Source organism: Podarcis raffonei, chromosome 1, assembly GCF_027172205.1.
Source record: "Podarcis raffonei isolate rPodRaf1 chromosome 1, rPodRaf1.pri, whole genome shotgun sequence".
Taxonomy (NCBI): domain Eukaryota; kingdom Metazoa; phylum Chordata; class Lepidosauria; order Squamata; family Lacertidae; genus Podarcis; species Podarcis raffonei.
In genome coordinates, this window is record NC_070602.1 from 83,172,142 (window position 1) to 83,195,766 (window position 23,625).

At 48.9% G+C, this 23,625-nt stretch overlaps 1 protein-coding gene across 3 annotated transcripts in view; it reads left to right on the forward strand.

Moving 5' to 3' along the window:
• The window catches only part of GRK2 (G protein-coupled receptor kinase 2), a 38,812-nt gene extending 15,672 nt beyond the window's left edge, over positions 1–23,140 (forward strand). For 2 of the 3 annotated variants that reach the window (XM_053399378.1, XM_053399393.1), the window contains 17 exons: positions 2,278–2,352; positions 2,726–2,787; positions 3,362–3,413; positions 4,086–4,177; positions 5,719–5,818; positions 6,750–6,828; positions 7,004–7,134; positions 8,228–8,322; positions 9,132–9,239; positions 9,492–9,558; positions 11,816–11,916; positions 14,058–14,124; positions 14,588–14,683; positions 16,346–16,508; positions 16,820–16,956; positions 17,210–17,344; positions 21,009–23,140. In XM_053399378.1, the coding sequence (XP_053255353.1) occupies positions 2,278–2,352; positions 2,726–2,787; positions 3,362–3,413; positions 4,086–4,177; positions 5,719–5,818; positions 6,750–6,828; positions 7,004–7,134; positions 8,228–8,322; positions 9,132–9,239; positions 9,492–9,558; positions 11,816–11,916; positions 14,058–14,124; positions 14,588–14,683; positions 16,346–16,508; positions 16,820–16,956; positions 17,210–17,344; positions 21,009–21,179 (1,731 nt within the window). In that variant the 3' untranslated portion in view covers positions 21,180–23,140. The remainder of the gene's footprint in view (positions 1–2,277; positions 2,353–2,725; positions 2,788–3,361; positions 3,414–4,085; positions 4,178–5,718; positions 5,819–6,749; positions 6,829–7,003; positions 7,135–8,227; positions 8,323–9,131; positions 9,240–9,491; positions 9,559–11,815; positions 11,917–14,057; positions 14,125–14,587; positions 14,684–16,345; positions 16,509–16,819; positions 16,957–17,209; positions 17,345–21,008) is intronic. The other variant, XM_053399387.1, reaches the window with a different exon arrangement.
• Positions 23,141–23,625: the final 485 nt, after the last annotated feature.

Sequence of the window (23,625 nt, forward strand, 5' to 3'; positions counted from 1 at the left end):
TTCGAACTACCCACCCCAGCTCTTAATCTCCTTTTCACGACCTCACTTTCCTCTACCATGCATGGGAAATGGCTCTTTCCTGTTCTGGGATGACCTTCCCATTAATGAATTGTAGGCAGCTGCTTAAGGCACCACCTTGTGCAATGCACCAGTGCCTTTGCTTCTCCCATTACAGTGGCAGCAAACAAACCGTGGATTCTTCCACCATTAACCGTAGTTTCCCGTTTTATCGGAACCAGGAGACCATAGTTAACAGCTTCAGAACAAGCTAGAATATCAAGCCAATTTCAAAACATGGTTTTATATGGGGGGAAGGAGATCACACTTCAGCCCAAGGGCCACATTCGCTTGTGGGTAACCTTCCAAGGGCCATATGCCAATTGGTGGGCAGGGCCAGAGATAAAATGTGGGTAGACTAGATGGCCCTTGGGGGGTCTCCTCCAACTCAATAGTTCTATTATTCTAGGTTTCTGGGGAACAATGGGTTTAGTGGGAGGTAGGGGCAGTGCATGTGAGCCTTGCAGCATAGCAGGAGGGAGGCCTTCAGGAAGTCCCAGGGGGACATGATGAGAGATGAAACCAAGAAGCCACAGAGTCACACTTACTGGTGTAAAGTGCTGGGCCAACTGTTGACAGTTCTTGAGGTAACCTGACACTTTTCAAGTTGTGCGAAGAGCAGGCAAACACTGATGCCGCCAGTGCCACATGTCAAACTGCGAAGAGGAGTGATTCAAAATGAGAACGAAAATGTCCTTCATTAAGTGATGCTCGGAAACCAAGAAAGTTAATAAAATGTGTAAATGGAACAATTTTATTCTGAATGGCCGACAGTCATAATTGTACCGTGTCAGTGGTTCCCACAGACTGCTTCAAAATTGCTGAGAGTCCTGGTGCAGCGCTTTTTTTTTTTGTCAATTGTAGCAACTGTCATGCCTTGTGCTAGATGCTGTATGATTTTTTAATTGCACTTTTATTTCTTGCTTTCTATTTTGCTCTAGCATTCCATTAACATGATCAGATAAAGATGTGAAAGAATGGCAACAGGTTATTAATGAATTTATCTGACACAATAAAAAAATCCACAGCTGAGTGCTGTGGCAGCGTACAGACAGGGGTTCCAGCTGCCCTGTTTCAATTGCCTCCTCCCCCTCTCACGTCAGGATTTTCCTGCTCACCTTCATTCCCACGTTTTGACTGTCTCTTTCTCTTTTTTTGCTGCTTCCTCTTCCTCTCACTCTTGTCTTTCATGCTGCTAATCCTCTCTACTCCTTTCAAGTGCCTTCTCCTCCCTTCACTTATGCTCCTTCCCACTCACCTTTTGGTTAGACCCCAGTTCCTCAGAAGAATGGAGCAGCTGCTGAGCCTGCCATTCATCGCTGTCACACCCGCCATCTTTGGACTACCTCTTCAAAGCTTGCTGACTATGGTGGTCTACAGACCGCAGTTTGGGAACCTTTGCTCTGTGTGTTTACTGGTAGTTTGAATTGCTTGTTGTTGTTAAAACAGGGAATTTTTTTTTAAAAAAAATACCTGATAGGTGAAAAGTGTTTGCCAACCCAACAGCAACAGGCTTGTGCATCGGACAAAGGAGATAATTTATTCTGTTTTCCTGACGTTTCCATAACTGTTTTATTTCTGCATTATATTTCTGCCTTCATGTGACGTAAACGAGCAAGTAACATGGAAATGAGTGCCAGACTTGTGCTATATTCCACTATATTTCTAGAAGCAGCTAGTTAGGGAAATGCTTGGAAGATGGAATACAATGGTACCTTGGTTTACGAACTTAATCCATTCCGGAAGTCCGTTCTTAAACCAAAGCATTCTTAAACCAAGGCATGCTTTCTCAGAGCAGTGGAGGACTCAATTTACAAATGGAACACACTCAGCAGGAAGCGAAACATGTTCTTATTCCAAGGCAAAGTTCACAAACCAAAACATCTACTTCCAGGTTTGCAGCAGTCTTAACCCAAGTCGTTCATAAACTAAGCTGTTCTTAAACCAAGGTACCACTGTAAACTGCTGTGTGAATGCAGCCAGTGCCTCTCTTTAACATGTCCAAGATTTGCCAGTCCTATTCCTGACCCAGCTTGTAAGCCTTCCCCAAGCTTTGTGCCCCAGTCCTGTTGATTTCTTTGTCACTGGGCTTCTTCGGTGGTCTCAGCATTAGAGCTGGAAGTCAACCCAAGCTTTGTGCAGGCACAATAACTTGATGAAATGTCTCTTTGGACAGCGATGCATCTGGACTCATTTTCTTTTTCTTGTGTCCTCTCACAGCCCTTCTCCAAGACTGCCACAGAATATGTGCAGAGCCGCCTCAGCAAGAAGCAAGTGCCACCTGACCTGTTCCAGGTAAATCCCTCCCCAACAACTAGACCCTTGGGCTCACCCAATCTCGAATCTCATTTGCCCCAAGACTGGATGCACTTGCATTGGTAGACAGGGGCTGATGTAGCATGAACTCTGGCCCATTGCAACCAATTTCTTCCTAGCCTGTACAAGTGTCCCCACAGCAGGGGGGGGAACCTCTTTTCCTATAACATTGCCAAACCCAAAGAAATGCACACTCCATTTCCTTACAGCACTTGCTGTTGAGGATCTCATGGGGATTTCCACATCACTGAGTCCTGCAGGGGCCATGCAGATGAGAATGGGGATCAGTGGGTGGAAAGCTTTAATGGATAGGTTTTTGGCATTCATTCCTCTCTGCCCACTCTTCTGCCAGCCATACATTGAGGAGATCTGTGAGTGTCTGCGTGGGACTATCTTCCAGAGGTTCATTGAGAGGTGAGTGCTGAGGACTATAGGCTGTCCACATGCAGAACCTGCAGCACCATGTTGCAGCGTGGTGTGCTCCTGTTTAAGGTGCCAGCCACACCTTTTCCAACACACTCCCTTCCATTCCCCTTCCCCCTTGTGCATGGCGAAGCTTGAAAGAAGATGAGACAGTGCCTTTGAAGTTTGCAGATTTTCTTGGAAGTAAGCCTCTTTGAGCACTATGGAACTTCCTTCTGAGCAAAAATGCCTAGAATCAAGCAAAGCAGGAGCGAGTTCTGTAGATGGAAAGAAGGCTCACTTCTGAGTTAAGCCTGCGTAGGGTTGTCTTGAAGGCAGGATGGAAGTTATATGTATGTGAATGTTACCTGTATTTTCCCTTTCCCCTCCCTAAACCCACTGCTTCCTTCCCATAATACTGGGGTATAGGAGTATCTGTTAAGGGGGCGGGGGTGTTATTGGACTTGGAAGAGTTCTGGCACGGGGATTTGAGGACGGATCCTTTGAAAGTGGTGATACCCAGGGTTTGTGTTCCAGGGCCTGTGTGTTCTTTCTCTCATTTCTTCTCCCGTCTGTTCTGTTTTAGTGACAAGTTCACACGCTTCTCCCAGTGGAAGAATGTGGAGCTCAACATCCATGTGAGTGCCTGAGGAGGGAGGGCATTCCTGAGAGCTGCGGTGATAAAAAAAAGCTGTCAAAAGACACTAAGCATGGACCTGCCTGCAGCCGCATTGTTGCAGAATCGCAAAGTGTATAGGATTTGCAAAGTTGCTGGTCGTGTAGTTGGTGGGAGGTTGGTGGTGTGTGGGGGACTAATCCCTGCCTCAGGAAGTTCACCGATTTAGTAGCTTCAGGGAAAACCAGGATTACGATTGTCTTCACTGGGTAAATGAGATGGGAGAATTTGAGGGTTTCTTGTCCGTCATGAGAGCTTGAGAAGCAAGCCCAGTTCTGGCTCCCCAATAATCCGAGAGCAACTACCCCTAACATGGGATCCTCTGTACAATTCCCATCAGCCTCAGCCGGCACAGCCCCATCTGGAGAACCTCAGGCTGGGGAAAGTTTTCCTAGTGCTACCCACATGTGGCACAAAATAACCTTGGATCATAATCTGAAAGCAGGATATGAGGAAAGGTCACTGTGGGTGAGAGGAGTGCCTGTGGAAGGCCATTCCTTTCTATGACGGGTAGACCCAGACCCCTGAAAGCTTAAAGGTGGTGCCAGCAACATGTTAACACTCTTGGTCTTGCTCTCCTTTCCTCCCCCCCCCCCGTCATGTTTGTTCATGCTCTCTGCCTTTTGGGACCCAGCTAACCATGAATGACTTCAGCGTCCACCGGATCATCGGGCGTGGCGGCTTTGGCGAGGTCTACGGCTGCCGGAAAGCAGACACGGGCAAAATGTAATGTTGCAAGATTGGCTTGTCAAATTGTTATTCCAACAATTATCTGGGAGCCCAAGGTTGATTAAGGAGACAGAGGGGTTGCCATGTGGCCTTTGGCCATTGTCTTTTAGCCTAGCTTTGCTCCACATCATTGCTATGAAGCTATATGAAGTATCTGCACATGGAAATGAAAAATGACATTATCCATCATTCTCTTTTGGCTTGTAATGGCCATGTTGGTACTGGAGAACCAGGATGGTACCCTCTGATATCTCAGCTCCTAACCAGCCCTGCTGCTCCCTGTAACCAGCATAAGTAGGCTTCTACTCACTGTCTGAGCCTCAAATGCAAACATAGCTTCCCAAGGGCCTTTCCCCAACTTGCCTTTATTTTCTGGGGTACCAGATTGGTGCCTGTGCTAAACTCAGATTCTTCCAATGCACGTATGAAATGTTAGGAAAGACAGTTTCTGCCTTCATGGAGTCAGTGTCTCAGATTTTATTCTTTATTTACTGAGGTTTTGAGGTAGCTAACAGCAAAATGGAGCAAAGCCATTGAGTGTCATCTTAAAACAATATAATGAAAACAGCAGCAGCAGTCATAGAGCAAAACTAGCACCCAGTCAAACAAGAGGGGAAGCAGATATCATTAAAAAGTGGGTCAGATACAATAAGGACAGGTTTAACCCAGGTGTTTATTGCTTAGGGGGTGGCAGGTTCAGAGAATCATAGGGCTAGATCCAGAGTAAGTCAATTGCATTGAAGCCCCATTGACATAAATGTGAAAAAATTAGTCATGACTTAGGGCTCATCCAGACTTCGCTTGTCCCACTGCTTTCACCCGGGAAAACCTGATCTTTAGTGCTGAATTGGAGCAAATGCCAAAAAACCCTGGAGGAATCAGGTTTCCTATGGATTAATGTTTGCTCAAATTCAGTGCTAAAGAACCAAGTTTTCCCGGGCAAATGGAAAACTGCTCAAACCTGTGCTTTTTAGGCAGGGAAGTGTGGACAAGCCCTGGGTGAAGTCCCACTGATTCCAATGGGAACTGGGCTTGTCTGTCTTGTTCTGGATCTAGCCCATCAAATGTTAGTGTTGAAAAGAGGCCATCTCATCAAGGTCCCCAGCTCAACCCAAGAACCTTGCAATGCAGAATCTACTAACTGGCATACTTGGCAGTTCAGCCTTTGTTTCAATACCCCAAGTGCAGGAGAGTCCACCCACCCCTGTCCCCCACAAAGGAAGGCTCTTCTCATATAGGGGGAGCACAGTGAACATTAGCAGACATCCCAGGGACATCTGTGGTAAATCTCCTCTGTGGGAAACCAAAGAAGTGTTGGGGGGAGTTTAGTCATAGCAGGTGACTCAGGACTCAGATGGGGGTCGTGATGGGTGTAATTAAGGAAGTGCCAAGTGGAATGAGTTTGGTAGGTTTCCACAAAGGAGGCGCACAGGCTGTTCTGTGTGGAGGGATATCGGCAGGGGTGATTCCCTGGGAAGCAGCAAGACCTGGCGAGAGCAACATCGCAGGGTTGCAGCCTCTTCTTTCTCCTTTGGCAGGTACGCCATGAAATGTCTGGATAAGAAGCGCATTAAGATGAAGCAGGGGGAGACATTGGCCCTGAACGAGCGCATCATGCTCTCGCTTGTCAGCACCGGGGTAAGTCTGGCTACATTGAGCAGTTGGGGTTTGGGAGGCAGAGAATAGGCGAGACCTGGAGTCTGCCCAGTCCAAGAGGGAGGGGAAAGAGATCTGTCAAGTGGGCAGATGCGAATGCTTGGGTTCCTGTATTGTGCTTGCAATCAAAGCTATGATAATGCCGGTATAGACATGGCAGGTATTTTGAAGCACACACTGGTAATTAAAGGCAGGGGGGAGGGATGACGGTGATGAAGTGTGCTGGAGGTGGCATTGAGCATGTGGCTGGGAGTGTGATGCCTGCAGTAAACTAGCAGCAGGGCTGGGATGTGTGTAGGCAGCGCAGCGAATTATTATGCGCACGGAAGGGGAGGGGAGGCAGTTCAATGTGTGCAACGGCAGGAGGAGGGCAGGAGGGGAAGAGAGAGGGGCAGGGTGGGGGCTCGGTGTGCAAGGGGCACAAGAGAAGACAGGGGAGACCACCGTAGGGGTTTGTGACAAGTTTGCGTGGGTGGGGGAGGCGAGGCAAAGGAGCCGACAGGCGACGTGACGGCTGTGTAGGAGTCGCTGCAAAACCCACGGCAGAAAATGGGGGGCGGGAGCGAGGGGTTAATGGAAGAGCTGGCAAAGGGAAGGAGGCAGTGGTGATGTGTGAGGCAAGAGGCCAAGGGCCTTGTTGAGCAATCCGTTCCCCCACTGTTATCAGATGCAAGCGTGCTCTTGTGTGTAGGGGAACTGTGGTAGGAAGCATGCATGTGCGAGGCATGATTCTGAGAGCGCAGAAGGGAAACGTGGAGCTTTCAGGAAGGCCTGTGGATTCCGGGTGTGAGCAGAACGTAGAGTGAGGGAACTCATTCACGCACATGTGCATGCAGACTTGGTGATTCATTTATGTATTTTTCCCCCCTCTCTTTTTTCCCTGCTGTGACTTGGTTCCTCGTGTCTCTGCCAGGATTGCCCCTTCATCGTGTGCATGTCGTATGCCTTCCAAACACCTGACAAGCTCAGCTTCATCCTGGACCTCATGAATGGTGAGAGCCAGAACCCAGCCTGTAGAGAGCCTCTGCCTCTGCCTCTCCCCCTCCCCTCCCCTCACATGCTTCTCGAAGGGATCCACACACAGAGGCATCCCTGCCTCACCACTGCTCCCCTCTGCCGATACTCAGGTTGTGTGCCTCACATGGCTGTCTGCTCCGTTTCCTGCAGGGGGTGACCTACATTACCACCTCTCCCAGCATGGGGTCTTCTCCGAGGCAGAGATGCGCTTCTACGCAGCAGAGATCATCCTGGGGCTGGAACACATGCACAACCGCTTCGTGGTGTATCGCGACCTCAAGGTGAGCAAATGCCCCCCCCCCGAATGCTGCATCATTCAACATCCTTTATCTAGATGTTTGTATGTCGCCTGCCAGGGCTACGCAGCCCTTTCGAGGCAATGGGTGTCGTCGAACAATTAATTAATTAATTGCAGCATTTATTCCCTGCCTTCCCTCCAAGGAGCTCTAGGGGGCTTACATGCTTCCTCCCCCCTGCCTCCCCGCTCCCCATTTTACCCTCACAGCAACTCTATGAGGTAGGGGAGAGAGAGAGAGAGAGAGAGAGAGAGAGAGAGAGAGAGAGAGACTCTGACTGGCCCAAGGTCACCCAGCAAACTTCATGGCTGTGTGGGTTGGGATTTGAACTCCCCCCCACCCCAGTCCCACCCTCTGACAACTATGCCAAGCCGAGCTACGCCAGGTTAAAAGAATAAAATTCAAAGAAGTCTAAAAACCTGGTTTTAAAATGGAGAGAGAAAAACCTCACCCTAGGCTTCTCTTTCCACGAAGACAGGCAATTTCTGCCTTCAGCGTGGGGTCCCTCGGTGTTGCACCCGCACCCACTGAAAAGAGAGTTCTCTAGTGCACTCTGACTTCATGGCAACTGCCTCTTACCCAGAGCCGTGCTTCCTCCTCCTCTGCCTTAGAAGCCAGGACTGTGCTGTGCGCCATGAGTCGTTCAGGGTGGCAGCATTCCTCACAGGGGAATATTGGGATTTATTTCAGAAAATGTGAGGTTTGAAAGTGTTTTTTATTTTACTGAGGGAGATTGTTGCCTTGATGGAAGTGCACTCCCACTCAAAATGCCTTGGGATTTGGTACTGTGGGTTATCAAAGCTACTTTTGACAACCCACTCGTCACCGTTGCAGGTTGATCCAAAGCAGGGCAGGATCTTGCGAGGTTGCTTGTCTTTTCCGTATCATGACCTCACTATGCCGCTCTTCAAAATTAAGCATACCCGCTGCAGGAATTGCTCCCTCTGCTTCATCGGTGCTGCTGCAGAGGCCCAGGCCAAAGGATGAAGGAGGAGGGTTTATTCTCTCCCCTGCTTTCCCCAGCAAATCCTCTCTTCCCCCTAGCTGCCATTCATTGCTGCTCTTGTTCCCCCTGCAGCCAGCCAACATCTTGCTAGATGAGTTTGGCCATGTGCGTATCTCGGATCTGGGGCTCGCCTGTGATTTCTCCAAGAAGAAGCCTCATGCCAGCGTGTGAGTATCAGGCAGGAATCTCATCCTCGGCCAGCAGCTCCATTCTCTGTATCTGGACCTAAAACTGCTCCCCTCCCAGGTCTTGATAAATGTCAGAACACCTTTCCCCCTTCTCCCCCAGCTGCAGGGTGAGCTACTGGAAGTTCCTCCACTGTTGCTTCCTCTAGCTTTCTATAGGTGTTAATTCCTGTATTATCTGGGGATCACAATATCACTTGTTCAACATCCACTCATTGGGACATTTGCCCTAAGGCCTCTGTCCAGTAACAGAGACCCAAAATATGAGCCACAAAACTGGAACCTACAGATTACAGGCCTCACATTCCTGTAGTGGATTCCTCTGCAAAGGGGCTTTCTGATTCTGGGGCGTGTGGGATAGAACGAGCTAGTTCAGTCCCAATGCCCAGCTTGCGTAGGAGCGAATGTCTTTATGTGATCACTTGTTCTTGGGAGATGCCAGTGTTGCAAGGAAAATGGCCCCACTCTAACTTTTTCTGCTTGGAACCACTCATATTTTGTGGGGAGACAATTCCTACAGGCCACAACTGTGGTTTAAAGGGGCATTGTAAGGAGGAATTAGTACCTGCCTCCATTTGCAAGCACATGCGTACCCAGATTCATAAGCAAATGCTTCTCCCACGTGAATGTGTGTATTTCGTAAGTGTACATAGATCTATTTGCCACTGGCCTGTGTGTTTATTTTTCAAAAAGGATTCCTTACCCATTGACCTGTCCCTGCTGAGCGCCCCCCCCCCCCGGCAGGTGCTGTGCTGTCTTTTGTAACTCTCAGTTTCCCTCCACCCCTACAGTGGCACACATGGGTACATGGCACCAGAGGTGCTGCAGAAGGGCGTTGCCTATGACAGCAGTGCTGACTGGTTCTCTCTCGGCTGCATGCTCTTCAAACTACTGAGGGGGTAAGTGGGGGAGAGCCAAGGTGGAGATGAGTTTGCAGGGATGGGGGTGGGAAGGAGGCCTAGCTGGCAGAGGGAGCCGTGGTTGAATCCAGAGGGTGCTGGGTTGGATTGATTGCGATGGGGATGGCAAGAATTGGAAAAAACCGCCCTGAGATCCACAGGTATTGGGAGCTATACAAATATAAAGAAGTGTTAAGGGGTACCTGTGAGGCCTGAGTCTCCTTCTGATGCTCTCCTGGCTCTTCTTCTCAGGCATAGCCCCTTTCGGCAACACAAGACTAAAGACAAGCACGAGATCGACCGCATGACGCTCACTATGGTAAGGAAATGTCGTCAAGCTCAGTCAGGGATCAGCCTGGATCCCAAAGCTTCCAGGTGCTGAATTGTTCCCCTCTTGCCCCTCGGGTCTCCGAAATCTCAGATCTTCCCTTTGCCAGTCATCGGAGTTATACCTGTTCTTTGCAGAGCCTGGCTGACCTATACTACATGTCAACTTGCCAGTTTCATGTGGACTTAGCACATCTTGCCAAATAGATTCAGCATTTTGACATAAGGTTTTTCCTGTGCTGAACCCCCATTATTCTCCCTCAGAGACAAATATCCCTACACTTTGGACCGGGTCTATTTCTGTGAGTTCTAGCACCCTCTGTTTGGTTAGCTGGGTGGCTCAATGTGTGCGTTTGTGTGAGGGAAGGAGGGAAATGGGTACGCAGAATTAAATTTCCCACTATCACTGTAAGTTATGCTACTGCCTGAAGAACATGAATAGATCAGGGACCTTCTATTTTTAGCACCGCACAGAGAAATCACAAAGAAATTCCCTTCCCTAGAGAACGTGCAGAGACTGTAAGCAGATGCAGTTTGGTTGAACTCAACAATTACTGTTTGGCAAGGCAAGCAGCACAACTCTTGCCAAGGTGTCAGGCTGCTAAGCAGTGTCAGGCAAAGGTGCCATTAGAAATTTCTGGGCTGGGCATAAAAATGCTTTGTGCCCGTCCAGGGTGCGGCTGTCGGGAAAAGGCCCTTCCTCCATGCCTTTGGTGTACAGCTGTGGTGTGGCTGCAACTATTTGCTGTTGAGGTTAATTCAGGGCATGACTTATACAAAGTGTGTGGCAGGGGTGGGGTTCCCTCTTCATTTAGCAAAAGTTTATGGGTGGTTCTGAAGACTGCTGCTGCAGCTGCTGCTTCTAGAAAGCCCTAGATTTCGATTCTTCTTCCAGCAGAGCTCATGTGTATCACCCTAGATTTCCGTGAGGGTGTAGGATCCCTCCCACAGCCCTTTTTGCACACAGTAGAACCAGGTAATGCCGACAGCGAGGGGAAGAGGGAGGCAATACTGATCATCATGACAGACTCAGGTTTCGATGCATCAGCTGCCTAACTGTTTGACAGGCTTTTTGAGGCCTCATGGTGAGATGGGAGGGAGCTGAAGGGGCTTTGGATGTTTGGAATAGCCAAGCCACTTTTATCGTGCAAGGCAAGTTGTGGAGAAATTGTGCTTGTGGGCAAACTTAAAATAGGTGGGCAATTAAGATAGCTATTTTCAGATCCGTGCTTGCAGCAGTGGAGGAAGGGGGCGCGGTTCACCCCGGGTGTCATCACGGGGGGGCGGGGTTTGACAAAATGAGTTTTTTTAAAAAAAATTGGGCTCATGAAACTTTTTAGGCGTGACGTGGTGGCTTAGGCGCCTGCAGGTTCCGCGCTGCCTGAAACGGCAGCGTGGGACTAGCCTCTGCCTACTGCCTTTCCCTCAGCCATCCTACAGCTGAGGGGGAGGTGGCGGAGAGGTTCCAAGCATTGGAGATGCTCGTCCCGCCCCCGGCTGCAGAATACGCCCCCGCACCAGGCACCCGAGTGGCTAGCTATGCCGCTCTGTGTGTGTGTGTGTGTGTGTGAGAGAGAGAGAGAGAAAATGTTTCACAGCTGGGTTGGCATTTGATATTAAAACACCTTTTCTTCTGATGACAACTAAGGTGTCCTTTAGCCCACTGCCTCTCTCTCCTACACCTCCTGCCAGGAGCGTGATTCCATTGCCACTGGATGAAAGTTGTCTTTCCTGAGGATTCCCTGTGGGCTCCAGGAATAGGAGGGCCTGTCCCTTCCGTCATAATGAATGAAATAAACCGACCCAATCGTTCCGTACAGCTTTGAGCCACGGGGACAGATTAGTGGGAATGATGCCCCTAGATGCCAAAGGACATTCTTCCTGTACAATAGGGATGAGGAAACTGTGGCACATCCTCCCAATGCTGCTGGACTGCAGTTCCCATTATCCTGAACATGCTGGCTGAGGCTGATGGGAGTTGGAGTCCAACAGTATCCAGAGGGCCACAGGTTCTTAAACCCTGGCAGGATCTTTCTTACTCCAGATCCTTCCCATCCCCACTTCCATGATTAACATCCAGTGGCCTTTTAAAATGTGATGGGCAAGGGGTTGTTTTTGTAAACACTATGTATATTGTGTTTTTATATTGTGATTTTATGTTGTAACCACCCTGAGACCTGCGGGTGTAGGGCGGTGTGCAAATGTAAGAATTAATAATGAGAATAATTCTGCCCTTCTCGTTCCCACAGGCTGTGGAGCTCCCAGACTCCTTCTCACCTGAGTTGCGCTCTCTGCTGGAGGGGCTGCTGCAGAGAGATGTGAACCGTCGGCTGGGTTGCATGGGCCGCGGGTGAGTCTCCAGGGGGAACAGCTGAAGTGCCTGGATGGGCTGCAGGGCAGGGATGTTGGTGGGGAGTGCGATTCCTGTGGCCCTCCAGTTGTTGCTGGACTGGTTGGTCAGCAGTCAGGGGAAACTGTAGCCCAAGCGCATCTGGGAGGCCATTGGTTGGCTGAGGGGATTAAGTTGCCCAACCTTCTTATACAAAGAATGCTTTCAGAATTATCAGTGGAGTGGAGTTTTGTTGTTTGGAACGCAGCTAAGAATACTTCAGCCCTTCTCGTTTGAAAAACAACAACCTGGGGAAATGGACAAGCATGCTATTTCCAGGTGCTCTGGTTGCCACAACAAGGGCAGGTTTAAAATACATATATATCACACTATGAGACCAAGAAGTGCCTTCCATTTTTAAAAAGTATTTATGGGACAGGCTTAACATCCTGCTGTTAGCTTAGCTTCCCAGGCTCCCTGCTTGCCCTGTTCCTCAGGTTCAGATTGAAGCCACAATCTGATAACTCAAATTTAGATGACCTTGAAGCAGAGGATGTACTGCGGGAGCTAAGGAATGCTCCGGCAACATTATTCCTTGGTCGGCAATGCTCTGGGCTTTCCATGTAGTACCCTGTTCAGTGCAAGTCCTAAGATAGGATCTGGAATTCAAAGAATCACAGAGTTTGCTTGCTTTAAAAAATCCAGTTTATGGCTTTTAATGGTTGCAGAGAAGCAATCTTGGAAGCCGCATCTGGGGACCTAATTGGCTGCTATGTGCAAAATGTGCGCCTCATGTTACCCTGCACCAGAGCAGTCTGTCTCTCCCCCCTGCTGTCTTTTATTCTCTATTATTTCGGATTTTGTTAGCCTAGTTTTGATTTTTCTCAAAACATAAAATTTTCTATCACAACACTTTTCAGGTCTTTTCAGAGCTATGAATTGTTATTACTCACTTGCATATACAATATCTGTTGTAGGGAGAATGGCAGATGGGAGTCCCTGCCTAGGTACTTGCTGATTCACCCTTTCATAAAATAATAATGGAGCAAATTAAACAATCCTGCCCCAGAATAGGCTATTCTCAACTCTTGCGATGAATATATATAACCCAGAAACTGACGTGTCTCATGTAGGGACAAATCAGCTTTGTTTACATCCTGAATCTGATGAAGTCGGCTCTTTCCTATAAACGTTTGTGCTACGATGAGTCACTTAGCCTCTAAGGTGTGATGTGCAGACTTCGTGTTAACAGCATTCTGTGGCTAGGCAATCCAAGTTCTGTGTCAACAAGAGCTGTGTTCTTTGACTTGTATATAAGAGGTTTGCACATTTTCTCTTATCAATCACAGTTTCTTCTGAGCTTTTGCTATTCTTGCAGAATTTGCTCTGGTTTTCTTTTTCCATGGAGAGGCAATAAGCCATACAGAGGACTGAAGCTGCCTGCCCCTGAACCTCTGATCATCTTTCTCTAGGTTCTGAGTTTTTAGTAAGCATAGCTCACATACTTTCAAATATATATTCAAAACCATTAGGACTACAGACTTGCCTGCCTTAAAAATGAGATCTGAACTTTTCAGAAAGCTGGATTCTGGGTGCAGAATCCAGCTTTCTGAGAAGTTCAGATCTGCCCTTCTTCTGAGCACCTGCAGAATTGCAGCATTTGCACAGCCCTACCTTTAAGTTGCTCGATGTCTCTCTTGTCCTTTGTTTGCTGTAACAAAACAGAACAGCTCAGGGTTGTTGGGTTTTTTGGCGGTGGGCAAAGAAGGCACACCAGGCTGAGTTAATCTAGGTGGTAAAAGTCAAGAGCTGCAGATGTGGTTAGGCCAAGCTAAATCCTGATGTCCTTTTAAACAAAACAAGTTTTCCTTCAAAGGAAATGGCTCAGCTGTTAGATGAACATAAAGGCAGCATTCCAGTTCTATGTGACTGTTCATGACGAAGCTGCTGTTCCCAAGCTTTTCTCTAGCCCCTAACTCAGGTAGCGGACAAGAGATAGTAATGAACAGCACCCAGCCTCCCTCCCCATTGACCAAACTAGCTGGGGCTGAAGGATGTAATAGTTCATACCATCTGGTGGGCACTGCATTGGCTACCCCTGCCCTAACTATTCAGTGGTCAAAGGGAGAACTCTATGTAATCTGCAACCGTCTTTCCAACAGGGCACTTGAGGTGAAGGAGAGTCCCTTCTTCCAGGGTCTAGACTGGCAGATGGTTTTCCTCCAAAAGGTGAGCAGGGCAGTTGGGAAGACAGTAGAGTTGCTGGGGATAAAGACTCTGCTCGGTCATCATGAATCATAGAGTTGGAAGGGACCCCAGGGGTCATCTAGTCCAACCCCCTGCAATACAGGAATCTCCACTAAAGCATCCATGACAGAGGGCCATCCAACCTCTGCTTAAAAACTTCCAATGAAGGAGAGTCCACAACCTCCCGTGAGAGTCTGTTCCGCTGTTGAACAGCTCTTACTGTCATAAAGCTCTTCCTGAAGTTTAGTCGGAGTCTCCTTTCTTGTAACTGAATCCACTGGTTCAGGACCTAGTCTCGAGAGCAGAAGAGAACAAGCTTGTTCCCTCTTCAGTGTGGCAGCCCTTTAGGTAGTTGAAGATGGCCATCAGGGAAGGAAGGAATTGTAAGGGATAAGCAACTCTCCTCTGCTCCTCGGTTGACTTCCCCCCCCCCATGTCTTCACAGTATCCGCCCCCCTTGATCCCACCACGCGGGGAGGTGAATGCAGCTGACGCTTTTGACATTGGCTCCTTTGATGAAGAGGACACCAAAGGCATCAAGGTACGTGGGGGGCAGCCCTTAACCTACTCTCTGCTAGGGCAGCTGCAGCTTCCTCCTCTCCTCTTTGGTTTGAACATACCTCTACTTTAATAATTAATAATAATAATAATAATATAATAAATGCATCTCTCATTTTTCTTCCAAACACGGCACTCAGAGCAGGTTTAATTACAAATACATGGAGAGGGCTTCAGCAGCAAAGTGAAAGCAGCAGCGCAAATGGGTGGAACTGCACTGTAGGCTGCAATACTATGTTCTGCTACTAGGGAATAGGGTAATGCAGACAAATGAATGTTACTGGACTGATATGTTGGCTTCAGTCCATCTAGTTCAGCACCTAAGGCCAGCCACAGACCACTGGGAAGCTCACAAGCAGAGCGTGATGGAGATAGACACCCCTTCTCTCCCCCCCACTCGCTTCCAGTAGTTGGAGCTATACTGCCTCTAAACACAGAGGTTTCACTTATCCTGGCGAACAGCCATGCATGTGTTTAAACCTTTGAAGAGCTACTTGGGTAGTGGCCAGCATGTCATCTTTGGTAATGAAGTCCACAAAGTAAATAGCACATAAGACGGGGATGTTCAGCCTTAGCCAAACTATTCCTTATATGTGGAAGAAGTTTGTCATACGATTGCTGCATCCCCTAGAACCTAAATCTACTGTTCTGAACAGCAAACTTTGGGAGTGTTTTGAGACGTGTCTAACAATCCAGCGGTTCTCCAAAAGCCTCAGGTACTAGGGCAAGCAGAATTTTGTGTAGAGGGGTTTACCGGACTGAGAAAAGTTACTTGACTTTAAGCCAAAGCGAGTTGCAAAGTAAAGAACAGAAAGCACACACACACACAGCAATAAAGAATGTTACAATGTGCATTCATAGATAAATATACGAAGCATGTACCCCACTAAAAGGAAGACCAAAAAAAGAGGCAACAGACATAACTAAATAACTCCAAATTAAGGCTTGAGGGGCTGGGTAAATAAAACTGGCACCTAAAGGCAAACAATGATGGTGCCAAGCTTGCTTCCCTTGGGAGAGCATTCCACAACCAGGGAGCCACCATTGAAAAGGCCCGTTCTTGTGTCACCACCCTCTCTGCCTCTCTCGGAGGAAGCCCACACAGAATGCCCTCAGATGATGAATGCAGGACCTGGGTTTGTTCTGGAGGGGAGAACTCCTTTAGGTGGTGGGACCCTGAGCTGCATAATGGTTCCCCCCACCTCTGCAGGCAGGATAGGAGAGGTGTTGTGTCTGAGTTGGTTGGGAGAGAACTGGAGAGAGCTGAGATCAGCTGGGAAGTGATTAGAGGAAACCTGGTGGGTTTCGGTTTTAGTGCCTAGAAGAGGCGATGTAAGTCTGGGAAGGTGGAGAAGTGCAGAAGGCAGAGCCGGAGAGAATATCCATGTCAAATACTTAAGATAGAAAGGAAGAAATGGGACTCACCCCAAACCTCCACAGTAGAAGAATGCTGCTGGATCAGACCAAAGGCCTATAGTTCTGCATGCTGCTTCCCAGTCAGATGGGCCTCTTAGAAGCCCACAAGGGGGGCACGAGGGCAGGAGCCCTCTCTTGCTGTGGTTTCCCTGGCAGCTGATATTCAGAGCAGGGGGACTGTGCCTGTTACCCTGGAAACAAGGGCAACGTGGCTCACTTCTCATTCCAGCTGTTGGACAGTGACCAGGAGCTCTATCGCAACTTTCCACTCACCATCTCGGAGCGTTGGCAGCAGGAGGTGACAGAGACGGTCTTTGACACAGTCAACGCCGAGACTGACAAGCTGGAGGCTCGCAAAAGAGCCAAGAACAAGCAGTTGGGCCACGAGGAAGGTGAGACCCAGGACTGGTAGGACAAGTGGCAGTGGGTTTCCTCATTCAGGCTAGCTCTGCTCCAGGACCAAGTCCTCCTCAGCCGCCATTGCCGCCCAGCTCTGCCTGCCAGAATCCAGTTTGCTGGGGCACCTGCTTTTGGAAACTCTTTGCTGCAACACCCACTATGGAGAGAAGACATGGCTGGATGACTTGGGTTGTTTCCCCCTGAACTGTTCCCTTTGGTGTCTCCTTGTTTTGTTTCTTGTGGGGGGTTTTCTTTTGTTTTTGCCTGTCCTTGATGCTCTTCTCTTTGCCATTCCCGTACACAGATTATGCCCTGGGCAAGGACTGCATCATGCACGGCTACATGTCAAAACTGGGGAACCCTTTCCTCACGCAGTGGCAGAGGCGGTACTTCTACCTCTTCCCAAATCGGTTGGAGTGGCGTGGAGAAGGAGAATCCCCGGTAAGAGGAGATCTTTCCTCTAAGGAAGGAGGGGAGGGGGAAATGGCAGGTTTGGGGTGAGGGTGGAGTGTCTTGCTATATACAAGTGGGAGAGCCTAGGTTTGTCTCATATGGGTTTGGGGCGGGGCTGGGCGGGGGTAGGATTAGGCATTGATTGCAGTGCCTGGAGGATGGAATTATGTGGAGGTGGGCAAGGGATGTAGAATGCATGTTTAACCTGGGGTTATATAAGTGGCTCTTTCTTTGACCAAAGATGTTTTGGACCCTACAACAGCAGTCGCTGCTCACCATGGAAGAGATCCAGACTGTTGAGGAGACACAGATAAAGGATCGAAAGTGCATCCTCCTAAAGATCCGGGGTGGCAAGCAGTTTGTCCTGCAGTGTGACGTGAGTTTTTCCTCACATCGCCTCTCCTAGAAGAAAGTCCAAAAAGTAGCGAGGTTGCCAAAAATTGGTGATGGGCAGCCCCCCGTTTCCCTTGGCATGGTTTGATGACTGGACAGGACTTAGGATAATATAGCACATCTTGACTGTTTGAAGTGTTTCACGTACATTATCTCAGTGATTCTTACAAGGCCTTTATAAGACAGGGGACCATTGTTGTCCCCATAGTGCAAATGGGTGGATGGGTGGGCTGAAGCTGAGAGAGAACTTTGCTTGCAAAACCCCACCCAGTGAATACATGGCGGAGGCAAGATTACAACCTGAGGCTTCCTGATTTCACGGCGCTGTGGTCTAAACCACTGAGCCTAGGGCTTGCCGATTGGAAGGTCAGCGGTTCGAATCCCCACGACGGGGTGAGCTCCCGTTGCTCGGTCCCAGCTCCTGCCAACCTAGCAGTTTGAAAGCACGTCAAAGTGCAAGTAGATAAATAGGTACTGCTCCAGTGGGAAGGTAAAAGGCGTTTCTGTGCGCTGCTCTGGTTTCGCCAGAAGCGGCTTAGTTATGCTGGCCACATGACCTGGAAAAACTGTCTGTGGACAAACGTCGGCTCCCTCGGCCAGTAAAGCGTGATGAGCAGCGCAACTCCAGAGTCATTCGCGACTGGACTTAACTGTTAGGGGTCCTTTACCTTTACCTACACTAGTTCATGGTCTTATTTCTGTACCTGGGATTAATAAAAATCCAGCTGAGGTCACATTCTACATGTTTGGCCAGGCTTGCCTAAACAAAACTATGTTAAGCAGGCGCTGAAAAGAATGCAGCCTGATGTCAATAAGCAGGGAGTTCCAAAGGGTTGAGTACTGCCACACTGAAAGAGCAATTTCTTACAAAGGGCTTTATGTGACACCTGTAATGGTGCCAGTTCCACAGATTGAAGCAACGTAGACTACAGTGGTACCTCGGGTTACAAACACCTCAGGTTACAAACACTTCGGGTTACAGACTCTGCTAACCTGGAAGTAGTACCTCAGGTTAAGAACTTTACCTCAGGATGAGACCAGAAATCACGTGGCGGCGGCAGCAGGAGGCCCCATTAGCTAATGTGGTACCTCAGGTTAAGAACGGTTTCAGGTTAAGAACGGACCTCCAGAACGAATTAAGTTCATAACCAGGGGTACCACTGTATTCCCAAGCTGTTAAAGGCTTTATATATAAATAGTAACACCTTGAATGGTAACAAATCAGCAACCAGTGCAGATCTCAGAACAGAGGTGTAATATGATGGCAGGATCTCTCTCCAGTCAGCAGCCATGCTGCAGCATTCTGCACTAACTGCAATTTCTGGATCAAGCACATGGGAAGGTCCACATAGAGTACATTGCAGCAGTAATTCAGCCTTGAAGTCAACAGTGCCTGTGATTAAGCTCTCCTGGTCCAGGAACGACCATAGCTGTCATACCATGTGCAGCTGGTAAAAGGTGCTTCTAGCTCCTTAGGGTACCAGAAGCAATCAAAAATTGTGTGCCTGCCCCTTCAAGAAGAGAGCAACTCCATCCAAGGTGGGCAAATGACAAATTTCTCTGACACAGGAAACACCCACGGTGCCTTCATCCTGCCAGGATAGATCGATAGTGGAGGGGGCTTGCTTACATTCCTGAAGTTTGCAGCTTGTTTTAGTCACTTGGAGGTATTAGGCCAACGCCTTTCTGAAGTTGTATTCTTGATTTGGTAGGTTGTTCTGGTCAGATGAGATCAGGGGAAGGATTGATGGTCCTTTATTGCAGTTGAATCAAATTTGAACCCTCAGGTGTAAGATGAATCAGAGGCACAAGTATCTTGTAGCTCTTGTGTTTGTTTCTCATTCAAATCTGAAACAGATCTTTTCAAGTCTACCCTCACAAGGGGGTGAGCAAGTGTGGGGACAACTTAGGAGAGCCAAAAGAAGAGATAAGAGTGAGATGACAGAGCAGAAACAGGAAGTGTAAAACAGTTGTGCTTCCTGTTCTCCCTATTTAACTCGATGGCCTGTGTTCCCTTCCTGTTCTGTGATTTCTTGAATTCTATGGTCACGAGGTCCCCTACAGGCTACTGGAGGAGGGGGAGCCCCTTCTCAATCTATGGGGAGGGGGAATGTCCTGTTCAGTTAAGAAAGCTAGTTCACATTTTAGAAGACTATAAATAGGGTGGTGTGTGCTTTGCATCAAAAGGGGAAGAAATTTCTCTACAACCAGAATAATTATATGTATTCATCATATGTACAGAATATAGCTGAAGCTGCATAATTCTCTTAGAACTTGTTCAAGCCTAGAGGAGTTGGAGTAGCGTGTGTTATTGTATTGGGAGGCAAGGACTTTGCGTGGGTGCAAGAGGTTTATCCCTTTGCTGGAAAACCCATCTGCAGTGCAATCCTAAACTTGCCTACTCTGAAGTAGGCCCCACTAATTCAGTGGGGTTTTCTTTTCCCCAGGCAAGTTTGTGTAGCGGGGTAGCTAACCCACGGGCCAAATCCATCCTCAAGAGTGGATACACATATACATACCTAGACTTGAAATAAATTGACAATTGAATTTGTGCCATTTAGTTCATATTTAAAAGCCTGCATTTTTGCTGAGGTGTACCTCACTGTCGCTGTGATGGTCCTACTGCAAGCAGCCTAGCCAGCATCCCAAAAATTGGGTGCCTCTGCCTTGACCTTTCAAAGGCACCTCTTCTCCCTCTCATGCTGCACTGTTGATAGATCTATAGTACTCAGGAATCTATATGTTTTTAACAAAGGCCATATTTTGAATTAAGGGAAGGTTAATCATTGGCTGTGTCCATCATCTCACTCCCACATGACCCCATATACAGGCAAGCACCTCTTTAAACCCTCTCTGCTCCAGTATGAGCAGTCATAGGGGCTTTGGCAGTCTGCTCTATATTGTGCCCCTGAGATCTGGCTTTCATGCGCAAGCCAAGCGACAGGCAAATGTGACTGAGCAGTTGTGATGCATAAGAGGAAATCAACACAAGTAATATGTGTGGGGATTAAACAGCCTTTTGCCTGGGTGTTGGTCCATGCAGGAGAAAAGCATCTTAGGTGAACAACAAGAGGGTCCTTATGATCAGGAGCTGTGCTGAGAAACTCTTTACCTCTGTCTTCCTATTCCTTCTCTACAGAGAGAACGTATTGGTGCTAATGGGCTGGCACAGAGAGGTGCCATTAGGAAATAATGCCTGAAAGCATTAACCATTTGTACACAGCTTCCAGAATTTTAGTCTGGTGGTTGTTTTCTGACAACATTTAGAACATTTAAAAACAATCACATGATTGCACAGCTAATGATGTCAAGGGGTTGCCAAGAACAGTATCTTCCAGCTATCATAGGCCTGGTTAAACAGGAATGTTTTTAAGTTGCTCCCAATCCTTAATAATGAGGGAGATGGATGCATCTCACCTGGGAGGGTATTCCATAAAGCCGGAGCCACCACTCAGAAGGCCCTGTCCTGAGTACGTGCCAACTGGGCACCAACCAGTTATGGCAGCACCACTCCCAAGCCGATTGTAAGGTCCAAGGCGATTGATACCCTCTCCTGCCCTGAGCAAAATAATGGCTGCTGCCTTGAGAGCTGTCTCCTTTATATTCTAGGGGGCCCTCATGCTAATCCCTTGCCTTTCCTCCTCCAGAGCGATCCGGAGTTGGTGCAATGGAAGAAGGAGCTGCGCGAAGCCTACCAGGAAGCCCAGCAGCTGCTGCAGAGGGTGCCCAAAATGAAACACAAGCCGCGCTCTCCGGTGGTGGAGCTCAGCAAGGTCCCTCTGCTCCAGCGCAGCAGCAGCAGCACCAACGGCCTCTGACCCTCCTTGACTTCCTCTCCCATCCTTAATTTATTTGGCTGGGTTTGTCCACCATCCCCACCCTCTCTCCTGTCTCCTTTCGCTGATCATTGTGATGTCCACCCCAGCCCCCTGGGGTATTATAGTGAGGGGGTGGGGCATCCAGAAGGTGTGGGACAGACTTCCCTCTCCCCATCCCCCACCACAGGGGGACCAATACCCATTCGAGGGGAAGGAGCCTGGTTGGCAATGTGGATGAGCGTCTACCCCCCCTGCCCCCCACGAAGGAAAGCTGGGATTAAAGCCCTGCCTCTAAATAGGACCAATGGAAGGAGATGCCCTGAGGTGTGCCACACATCTTGTGTCCTCCCTGCTTCCTCCCCTGTGGCTGCCAGACATGCGCTAGTGCACTCACGAGAGAGCCTGCTGGCTTAGGCCTTGCTCCCCATGGAGTGGCTGGCAGGGCATGTCCTCTCAGGTGAGTGAGTCCCTTCACATCAGCTGAGGTGGAGACGCATCGGCACAACCTGTGTTCCCAGCCCGTTTTCTTTCCAGCGCCAGGCTCTGGCGTACGGTTCCACAGCAGGCCCCCTGCAGAAAGGGCGCCCTGGTTCTGGCGTAGATTGGATAGCTCAAAAGAGTGTATTTCCCACCGCCCGTCACTCACAGAATATCGGCTAGGCAGCCACTGTGCCATAAGCAATCCCCTTCAGCATTGGCTGAGTTTGCACTCTAGAGTGTGATAAGGAATTGCCTTGAAACTCTTACACTGTAACGAAAATGTCTAACAAAAAATGAAGGCTTGCTCCTCTTCTGTTCTCTTCCCTTCGTCCCTGAGTTCACGTCCTGAATCCTTCCCTACCACCCTCTTCTGGTCCCGCCAATTGCCATTCCAAATCCTGAATTCCTGACCTGGGGCAGCGGCTGCTGCTGCTGCTCTTGCTGCCGCCTCAGAGTTGTGGCCTGCCCTCTGCCTCTTGCCACCCTGCTCTCCCAGGCATTCTCTTATCAACTGTGCCAAATTTCAAGATTATTGTTGTGCCCTTCCCAGTTGGCCCTGTGGAGTCTGCAAAAAGTCGTACTCCCTGGGGCCGAATCTGGACAAGCTCCTTGCGTTTGGCTTGCCCAGTCTCTGTACTATTGCCTCTGAATCTTCTCCTTGGAGTGGAATGAGAACTGCCTCTTGCTCTGCTGTCTCTACTGCCAAATGCCCATCTTGCTTTGCTGTGGAAAGAGGGGAGGGGCAGCAGGTTTCATGCCAAAAGAGATTTCTGAGCTGCCTGGCCCCTCTGCTCTCAGGGCCTCTCTGGGCTGAGCCTGGAGTGGGGGGAGTGGGGGGTGCGGTCACTGGAAGCTCGGCCTGGATGAGGCCCTGTGCCAAGTCCCAAGTGTCTGAAGGATTCTGTAAATATCTTTGTGCCAAGGGGGGGCCTGGCTGGGTGTGGAAAAACTAGGCCCATTCTGCCCCTCCCTTCCAGTATCCCTCTGTATTAACAGCTCCCCCCACCCACCACCTCCCCTTCCCCTAGCAGTGTTACGGTTTCTCCCACAGGATGGGGAGAAATATCAGGTTGAATTGATCCTGTATCCCTCCTCCTCCTCCTCCTCTTCCCTCCATCTGCGGTTTAACAGAGGGGTTAAGGGTAGATGGCTTTCGGTTGGGGATCAGGTCTCTCATCCCCATGGTGTCATGCCCCAAGCGCATGCGATTGCCTCTGCTGCATGCCCCCCCCACTCCGCCTCATGTGATGAGTTTTTGCCTGTTCTGCTACATGGCTCCCAAATTCCTCCCAAGGCGATTGGCCCTGGGAGGGGGAGGGGTAGAGCGGGAGCCCCCCCTTTCCCTGCAGTGTTTGTAAATATTGATCTCTGGTTTGTCTCTCTGGGTTATTATTATGGATTTTTTGCCGATTTTTGAATGTGATTTTAATGAGTGGGATAAAAAGACTGTTTTTATAATAAAAAAATCCAAAACCCACAAAGCTTAGAAAAACGCAGGCTCTTCTGTGGCTCTCGGCACCAGAATGCGTAAAACGTGTCGCTGAGGTAGATTGAGTTGGGCTGCTGGCTCAGGGTTGTCTACTCCAGCTTTTCCAAAGCTGGTATCCAATCCAGGTGTTTTAAGATTACAGCCTCCATTAGCCCCAGTCAACAAGACCAATTGTCACAATAGTGGGAGCTTTAGCCCACCAGGTTGGGGAAGGCCGGTCTATGGCAGAATCCAACCCCAAGACCATTTAGACTGGAGACTGTAGCTGGGACCATAGGCATGCAGATTGTGTTTTTTCCATGGTGATATGGGTGCTCCGTTTCCTTTCTCTGGAGCAAGGAGGAGAAATGTTTGGTTCTTCAGGTGTTGCTAAACTACATCTCCCATCAGCCCCAGTCAGCACGGCCATTAGTCAAGGCTGATGGGAATAGTAGTTCAGTAACATCTGGAGGAGCAAAGTTTCCTCATCCCTGCTCT